Source organism: Plutella xylostella, chromosome 28 (genome assembly GCF_932276165.1).
Source record: "Plutella xylostella chromosome 28, ilPluXylo3.1, whole genome shotgun sequence".
NCBI lineage: Eukaryota > Metazoa > Arthropoda > Insecta > Lepidoptera > Plutellidae > Plutella > Plutella xylostella.
The window spans coordinates 7,132,954-7,142,497 of NC_064008.1; the positions used below are offsets into that span (position 1 = coordinate 7,132,954).

Genomic DNA, 9,544 nt, shown 5'->3' on the forward strand with positions numbered 1-9,544 from the left:
AAATTTGCCTTACATTTTGACAGTGACATTTGACGATACGCAACGTAAATGGAGGTTTCGAATCCTGTGCTCGGGCAACTGGTTCAGAAAGGGCGAATTCGCCGCGATTCTCTCGCGCGTATTAAGCCGCGTACACACCGGGCCAACGAACGCCAACGAACGTTTTTCGTTGGCCTTCGTTTCTGCAATCTGCCCTGTATTATGTATGTTAATATCCATCGTTGGGATAATCGTTGGCGTTCCTTGGGCGTTCGTTGGCCCGGTGTGTACGCAGCTTTACGCGCGACCGTTGCGTCCACAAGGCGAACCAACGCGCGAGATTTGGGAAGGAATTCAGTAGGAAACATGGAGTTGAAGGTAAAACGCTTTAGAGTTCGCTCGTTAACTGGACGCAACAAGGTGTCCCTAGTATCTCGACTCTCGCGTATTTCGTGCGAGTCGAGAGTCTGGCGTAGTGCACGCGATTTACGCGCGTATTTTGAATTCGCGCGATGCTTGTGGACGCGATGTATTGATGTCTAGTACCTATCTCAACAACGCGCGTATGAATTCGCGCGAAACGATTCGCGGCGAATTCGCCCCTTCTGAACCAGGTCTTATAGCTACACCCCCATCCTAAATGACACGAAACCCATGAAATAAAACACACCCAAAACTTTCAAAATATATTACCTAACAAAAACACACAAAACAAAAAACGCAAAAATCGCATACAAAAACAAAACACAGTCTACACAGCACAACACAATCGGACAAGATAAAACACACTTAGCACAGTGTAGAATGAAGTCAGGTTGATGGCGTTTCTGTTTCCGTTTCCAGAGTCTGTTGATGGCGTTTCCTCGGTTTCCGTGAGTTTGAGCAGCAGGTCCCGCGGGGGTCGCGGGTCTCCGCCGGGGCAGTTGTCGTACATGACATTTTGGTCGCAGTCCTGGGGAAGAGAATACGTTGCATTATGCTGAGCTGGAACCCTTTTGCTAAAATGATGAATGCACACATATTGCTTTTCTAACTGCCTATCTGTTATATTAATGTCAAGTCAAGTCGTTTATGTAATTTTAATGTTATGTATCCTAAGTTCCTGTATTGTGTTAATTAAATAAATAATTTATCTATCTATCATTGTTTTAGTTATGAACAATGTATATTGAGAAGTGTCTGTAGTCGAGCTAGCTTCAGTGACCGTCCACCAACCCGCACTAGGCCAGCGTGGTGGACTAGGCCTAAAACCCTTCCTTCGAAGGAGATGCGTCTCCCAGCAGTGGGGACGTGATGGGTCGTAATGATGATGATATTGAGTTCAAAGGTAAGATCTCCCTGGCATCATTCCGACCACAGCGGCCAAACTAATAGGGCTATGCCACATGAGCATAATTAATTCAAATATCCTGAAGAAAACCAAGGATTACGTATTTATTAAGGGAATTAACTATAGAATTATACATTGGAGTATGCATAAGTACTTTAATACTGGTCGGCGAGCCAGCTGTGAGTTAGTTTTAATTAAATTTCAGTTAGACGAATGTTGAAATGATTCCCAGAATCACACTAATTAAGATAAAGATACAGCTTATGGATATGGATTAGGGAATTATACTATCGTATATACTATTTTGAAGGTCTATCACACACACACAAAGAGAGAAAAATTTAAGTAGGTTAGGCACCTACTTATATGTATGGAATTCGCAGGGGGACCTCTTTATAGGCGATAAGCGATAACTATATGAAGTTAAATTAACTATTTTGAGTAAAATTTTGCTTCGATCTTCGATCTAGCTAGGCTGTATCAAAGTAATCAACATCGATGAAAGTATATCTACGCTCCAAAAATTCAGGAAAACGAATCAAATTTTCCTAGCTTCAAAAAACCCAATATTCAGCAAACAAAATGATATTGCAGAAAGCGCCACAGCAACGGGTTTTAAACCAAAGTTAAAAGTCCCACTTCAAACTATAAGCCAACGACACTAGAATGAAAAGTCGACAATTTGATTTGTAAAACTAGCTTCGTTGTTTGTGAGGAAAAGTTGAGATTTTCGCAATTGCTATGACGAAACAAAGCACATCGTATTCTATCTTTGCGCTTTTGTTTATAGTGCGTCCTAACTGATCACCGCAGGAAGAGCAAGTTTGTACACTGCTGGAACAGTGAAAAATTGTTACAGGATTTATAATAATAAGAGGTTGCCATAGACTATTCTTACGGCAGATAAAGACGTAGGACTGGTCAGTGGTCACACATGAGTATAATGGGTACAGTATACAGTTGACATGTAACGCTCCTTCCATACGCCCCGTGCTGAGTTGTGATCATTATCATCAACAGCCTATAGCAGTCCACTGTTGGACGTAAGCCTCACCCAAAGCACGCCACTGGATGCGATATATAGCTTTCCGCATTCACTCATTACCAGTGTCCTTTCGAAAGTCGTCACCCATCTAGCCGGAGGGCTGCCTACACTACGTTTGACTAGTCGCGGTCTCCACTCCAGAACACGTTTACCCCATTGCATAGTCGTGATCAGTTAGGACAAAAAAAAACGCGGCAAGCCCGAGGCGCGCCCGCGCTCGCAGTTCGCGCAACTCTCAAGCACCTTGTTAGCCTTTGACCGTCGGTACCCATATTCTATCAAAAGTGTTGCAAATTTTATCACGCCAGCGTCGCGCGTATAGCGTATACCTGACTCGTTTTATTTTGGTGCGATAAAATTGTTTGGTGCTATGCGGTGTGCGGTTCATAAAATATAAGTAATTATTTTATTTATACTTCAAAGAACTAAAGTCACAGACATAGCTCACCGAGTTAGTAAGCTTAAGTGGCAGTGGGCTGGTCACATCTGTCGAAGAACCGATAACCGATGGGGTAAACATGTTCCGGAGTGGAGGCCGCGACTAGGCAAGCGTAGTGTGGGACGCCCTCCGGCAAGATGGGACTTGCGAAAGGTGACTGGTTACGATTGGATGCGGAAAGCTAAAGATCGCATCCAGTGGCGTGCTTTGGGAGAGGCCTATGTCCAGCAGTGAACTGCTGTAGGCTAATGTTGATGATTTTATTTATTCCGGGTAACGTTCAAAGTTAGCATTGAAGATTGTTTTAATAGATATGCAAACCATTTCGTGCTTTAGGCGTTTGATAAAGAGACCTTTCTTTTGCACTAATATCTTTTTCGTTTTTCGTTCAAATAATAGCACCTCAGTTTCGGTGCGGCAGTAAACAAATGTAGCTGTATCAGTACATGCGGACAGTAGGTATTTAGCTTTGTTTTTGTATGTGATATTTTATCTTGTTCGTTTATTGTTTATCAAAGACCTGGCACATATTATATTTGGTGCGATTAAATTATTTAGTGCTTTGTGTGTCGATCAAAGCTAGTATAGTTTCCAAGTTACAAACATTTTATAGTTCACACATTTTGAGTAGTGAATTATTTCAACTTTAAAAAAATGAAAATTTGCAGTCATCAACATAAAAATATGCTTCTTTAAGAACTTTTCTAGAAAAGAAACAAGCTCTAAGTATGAAATCATTTACATACCTAATAAATACGCTGTAAAACACGAGCCACACAAAACGCAAATAGCAATTATGGCACAGTATGAGAAAATATACAGGAGTGTAAACTACACTTTGAATAAAACATATAATTTACTTCTGATGAAGAAGATATTTGTAGCGAATTTTCAAAAGTTTTCATTAATGACCCTTTTCGGCTTGACGAGCAATGAAAAAGTTCCATTGACAATAGCATCTAATTACTCCTAAACGGAAAAGACTAGCTTAATGAAGCCGTCTGCAGTATTGAAGTCCATTTAGCAGCGCATCAGACTAGATACTTATCCCCTTATTCATAAAAAAGGTACTGGACGCTGTAGCTATTGAACTGTTCTGTCACTCTCTGACAGATAACAATTTGTTATTTGACAGAAAGGGACAAAACACTTCAATAGTTAAAGCGTCCAGTAACTTTTTTATGAATAAGGGGGTTATAAGTTATAACTAAAAACGTAAATATTTTGTTCAAGTTGTAAATTAAAAGTTTAAACAATTTGGGATCTTTGGAGACGGCATTTTGTGAATGGAACTTTTTCATTACTCGTTTTTTAGTTTATTCCAGTGTCGATTTGACTTGATATTTAAGCTGTGCCCCCACATTATATTAACCGGAAGACCGACTGAGGCGTGAATCGTAAACAATATGAAAGATATTTTCTCTTTCTTTTGTCTTCCGCCTATTTCCGGCTTCGGGAAATTTAGTACTGTTTTTCCTTTCTTTTCCACTAATCGACTGTTTGTAAAAAACAGCAGGATTTCTCTCCCGCGGAAAATTATCGTTGGCGTTCGTTTGTTTTTACGCGTTTATCGCGACCGTAAATAAATGACACTGAACAGTTAGAACATAATGGGTAAGTATTAATATTAGGTTCTAGTGGTATATTTAGGTAGTTGCAAAAGTACTTAATATGGGAAGCCAAAAAGACAGGTTATTCGGGGGTCATAATAGACTACTTTTGTTCTAACGTCTTTTCGAAATGGAATATGGTCAAGAAAAAACAAGTAAAATGGCCCATGACCCAAACCATTAAATTGGTAAAGAAAACTTTTTTCACGAATTTCCAAAATTCGAAGCAGAATAGTTTTTCAGAATGACCCCCTGAATCACTCGATCAACCTTTTTACAAAACCCTGCACAGACAATAATATAGAACATGGCAACGTAACGTGCTGTCAAGTAATATTAGTTCAATGGCTGTCAACACTGTCATGCATGCCAAGGGCTAGCACAGGGAGCTTTTAAGACGTGATAAAAGTTCTCCGTCGCTCTCGCTCTTGAGTCTGCCCGATGCAAAACTTTTGTCCCGTCAATAGCGCCCCGTGCTAGCTCTTCTGGTATGTTACACAAATACATAGATACTTAAATAGATAAACGACAACCAGAAACAAGGCAAACATTGTTCGATGAGCATTTGCATCACACAGATGATTGCCCTGGGCGGGATTCGAACCCGCGGCCCCAAGCTTCGGAAGCAGCTTCAATACCGCCTTAGCTACGGTGCCGTGTCGTCAGTATAAAATAGACGTCTGTGCATATTACCTGATAGACATCTCCCTCGGACACGATGACGGAGAACTTCTGCAGCGTGACGGCCTCCTCCTGCGTGCACTTGGACTTCTGGAACAGGATGTCCAGCGTGCACGCGCGGAACTGCGCTCGCGCACTGCGGACAATGATAAAATGTTACCCTTTTATCACAACTCATCACGTCCCCACTGCTGGGGCACGGGTCTCCTTCCAATGAAGGAAGGGTTTCAGGCCTAGTCCACCACGCTGGCCTAGTGCGGGTTGGTGGACCCCAAAACAAGCAAGCTTGTGCCGAGAGAGTTGTCCGGGAAATCTGACAGTCAGATTTTTTCAAGCTGCCCGAAGGCCTCTGACTGGGCTAAACGACTGCTGCTGAAGCAGCAACCGGGACCCACGGCTTAACGTACCGTGCTGATAATGCAATATACAACCTTTTATTACACTCACGAGCAATGAAAAAGTTCCACCTGGCATTGACGTTCCATATGCCACTGTATAATTATGTAAAAACTTACACTAAAGCTACTGATTGGCGCCAGAACATTGTTCTTTAGAGATTGTTATAGCAATAAGGTCTTAAAGGAATATAATCTGGACGGTATTATAGCTTTGAAATTCATATTTGCTTTTCATTTGGATTAGCGAGAAAAACAAAATCAAATTTAGACAAATTCCACGTAAATTCATCTAGGTAGGTACATCATTGTGTGATTGCGACAAAGGAAAAGGCAAATTTTAACAAACAAACACAGCAATTTTCCTTTTAACCGGTTCCCTAGAAAGTGTCCGTTTTCACCCGAACGGGTAAACTTATTAGGGGAAAGCACCTTTCATAAACAGACCAAAATGATGACTGTAAGTAATTCAACACACAGTTTGATTACGTAAACCAGCTGGGTGATTTTTTTGACATGTTATGCTAAATAATATACTTTCGAATATAATAAGGGTTCTGTCAGATGTGTTTCCCCGTGGAAATGTCTTTCCCCATGGAATGGGATATAATCGCATCATATGTATTAATTTTCCAAAACATTAATAGTAACTATGTACCTACTTAGGTATCTTATCGTTTAAGAAGTACATAACTATATCCTATCCACATTTTCATTAAAATGTAAAATTAATTAATTTCGTGTCGAAAGTGTTCGATATCGCGGCCAGAGCTCAGCTTGCTGGCCACCGACAGAGAAGGATGGAAGCGCCTGGTATCAGCCCTAGACTCCTCGGAGAAGCAGCGGGAACGAAGAAGAAGAAGTAATAGACTCCAGGCTGTCATCCTTATATTGTTTATTTATTTATACGTGATACGAGTGCAAAAATCACTGGTAAATCGATGGCAATACCCAAATTTACGTGATAAGCCCACCGTCACCCGCAGCGACATCGTGACATTGTGACAACGCGTCGCCAGTGTTGCAAACTAACAAGGTCGGGAATTCGCCATCTTTGAGGGATTGTTCAAATATTCCCCGAGGAATGTTGGGTTTTCACTGTTATGCCGGTTCGGCGACGCTAAGGAATGGCAAGGACGCGCAGGGTTGCCACAAGTGATTGTTTAAGTCACCCTAGATTGACAATATTAATGGAAACATGAGGGGAAAATGTTGTGGAAGCGATTAGCACTGAATCAATATAATGTGATGTGGAAATGGAAATAACTAGAGAAGAGAAAACTATTAAAACTTCCGTCAAATAATTGAGAAGTAAGCGCTTACCCGACTGAGCTACCACCGCTCAGTTAGGACAGGACTATAAGTAATAAATATTTCTTACCAACAAAGTTTGAAATGTGTATCGTAGTGGGTCCAAGACTGTGAAGAGCTCTTCTGTTCGTCGATTTCCTTCTTGAAGTTCGTGTAGCATTCCTCCCACTCAAATATCGTGTTTTCGATACAGGGCCACACGTCCTCGTAACCTAAGATAATGGGTAATTAATGAATGTCCGTAATAACCTAACCAACGTTAAAGAAAACCGACATTTAACACTATAAGCCGCATAGCTGTTTAACGTCTAAGGGCCAGTTTTTTGATCCCTAGTTGACCCAACCATTGGTCAAAAATGGCAACCATTAGTTAAAAACCATCAAAATTCTATGCAGCTGTCATGCTTGACACGTGTTTTGACTAATGGTTAAAGTTGACCTTGGATCAAAAACTGGCCCTAAGCCGATTTTAGTATTAACATAACCTATGACCCGAAAAGCAAATCGAAAATCGGTTCAGGTGTTTGAGAGCTACGGTGCCACAGACAGATAGACATACAGACACGTTACAACCAGAACATAATTAAGTACAACCATCTTGTTCCGTCGCGGGTTAAAATCCAATAGCAATTTAAAAGCTTAAACGACACAAACGAATAACACCCAACATATAATTATTCACAAAACTTACGGGCAGCAAAAGGTTCATCGTCACAAACGTTATTCAGGACGTGAACGTGGCCTTTGACGCTGTCGTGACTGAAATGACTTTCAGTGACATGCTTGCATGCGTTGTTCCAGTCAATCGCACAGGTTGTCATCAGCCTTATAGCTCTGGAATAAGGATTGAATACGTTAGCAAATTTTAGTCAAATATATAATCTCGTAGCGGGTACACTGATAAAGATAAAATTAAAGATATAATACTTTTTATTGAACACAAGCAGAAACAGGTTCAAAAACAAAGAAAAGATGCTTTGTTTAATTTTCGTTAGTAATAGGCAGTCCAAAAGATTGGTTTAGTTATCATAATGACTTTAGTTGAAGTTATAGAATACATGGCAATAAAAATGTTTTTGGACGTACCTGCACCAATCGAAGAACTTTGAAGGCAGTGGAGGAGACTTCCGCGTAGAATTATACAACAAAGCAGCTTCAATAGTACAGTTCAAAGCATACGATGCAAAATCATCACAATTGATCCCTTCATCAGCTTTAAAAGAAGGTTTTTCTTCATCTTCATTCATGTATCTTGCTTCAGTTTTAGGAGACTTAGTCTTTTTCCTCTTAGGTTTAGTGTTTCTACGTTTCGTTGGCACTGTTTCAAACGAAACGTCGAAATTGTCTAAAGTCTGCTCGGGCTTCTGATACCAACTTATGATCGGGCTCATTCGATGCTCATTCCAAGTCTCAGCTGTTGTCTCTACGCGCTCTTCATCTTCCCTTTCAAGTTTTCTTCTAAGAGGCTTGAAACTAGGTTTCCTTGGTTGAATAGGTTTCTTTGGAATATCCATAGCCTCTTCGTTATTACGATTATTTATTTCAACTTTTGTCGCTTCTGTTTCAGGTTGCGTAGCTGACTCTGTGGGCTCTGTTTCTTTTGTTGTAAATACTGTTCTCTCTGGTTCTTTCATTCTAACTGGCTCTTTAATAGTTGATTCTGCAATAATGACTTTTTCTGTTGGTATACTTTCGACTGGAGGTTTGGTTCGTTTCGCTTCCGGGGGTTCATTATCACTATCTGCTTCCTGATTTTCTTCATACTCGAAAGCGTATTCTGGGACAGCCTGAGCATCTGAAAAAAATACATTTGACTTAGCTACGATATTAAACTTCATAATAACTTAGGTGTAACAATTTCAAATCTAACCAATAAACCACAATATTATACTTATGAAAACACACTGGCATTAGAGTAGTGATAGCTATGTGTCAATCAACTTTTCAAATCTCTGAATGGAAGCTTTCCCAACAAAGATACTATTATGTATAATTCTATCTATAGTAATTACGATATACGACACCTAACAAATACAATATTTTTATATTGGCATTAAAATACTACGGGCGATAGGTACTTACATATAATTTGTGCACACATATAGATTGTTGTCAAACAAAAAAACAGTTTTAGCATTTCGAAGGGAAAGACTAAATTTTAATAACATTTCGTTGGTTCTTCATTCGATCACGAATAAAATTACCTAAAATATAAACATTGTAATTTTTCGTATAATATTGACATGACTTTTTCTTGCTTGACGTTCAGCTGTCAGTTTCCAAATATTGGTCATAGAGTTTACTCTTCTCTTCTTTTCTGTTCAAAAAGTATGAGTTTTTAATCATCAATACATTATGAAATTATAACAATGATATAATTAATAGCGCGAGATGAATTTATATTATAATCACAAAACTCTTCAAAGATTAATAATCTCACATAAAACTATACTTGATATTTTATAAATGATAATTATTATTATGTCAACAAGTCATAGTGATCAAGAAGTAAGTTTGTAAAGAGGGCAAGTTTATGAGACTTTTTGTATGAGCCCATTCATTCCTCATTCATTATAGAAGCGGTGCCAAAATCACTAGCCAGAGGCCACCTGAGCTTGGCACCAGTCGCAATGTGGTATGTTATTGCCACGAAAATAAAAGGAGAATGGCAGATCTGACCCGCTTTGTGTAAGTTGGTAGCCATCAACGAAACCCATTTTAATTAATTGATGAAAATGCTTATTTTGAGATTAA

General features: G+C 39.6%; 1 protein-coding gene across 1 annotated transcript; it reads right to left on the bottom strand.

Moving 5' to 3' along the window:
- Window positions 1-652: 652 nt before the first annotated feature.
- On the bottom strand, window positions 653-9,069 carry LOC105391626. Its single transcript, XM_011563131.3, has 6 exons — window positions 8,873-9,069; window positions 7,877-8,585; window positions 7,482-7,624; window positions 6,861-7,002; window positions 5,097-5,220; window positions 653-931 (listed from the first exon to the last, which is right to left on the bottom strand). Exons 1-6 carry the CDS (start codon window positions 8,925-8,927, stop codon window positions 731-733), a joined length of 1,374 nt encoding a protein of 457 aa, XP_011561433.3. The 5' UTR covers window positions 8,928-9,069; the 3' UTR covers window positions 653-730.
- Window positions 9,070-9,544: the final 475 nt, after the last annotated feature.

Bases quoted from the DNA above. Each gene is read 5' to 3' on its own strand.
- LOC105391626 (XM_011563131.3), bottom strand. From the start codon at position 8,927: ATGCTAAAACTGTTTTTTTGTTTGACAACAATCTATATGTGTGCACAA. The intron at 7,625-7,876 runs GTACGTCCAAAA...TCCTTATTCCAG, and splicing joins AAGTTCTTCGATTGGTGCAG to AGCTATAAGGCTGATGACAA. The intron at 932-5,096 runs GTAATATGCACA...TCTCTTCCCCAG, and splicing joins CCGAGGGAGATGTCTATCAG to GACTGCGACCAAAATGTCAT.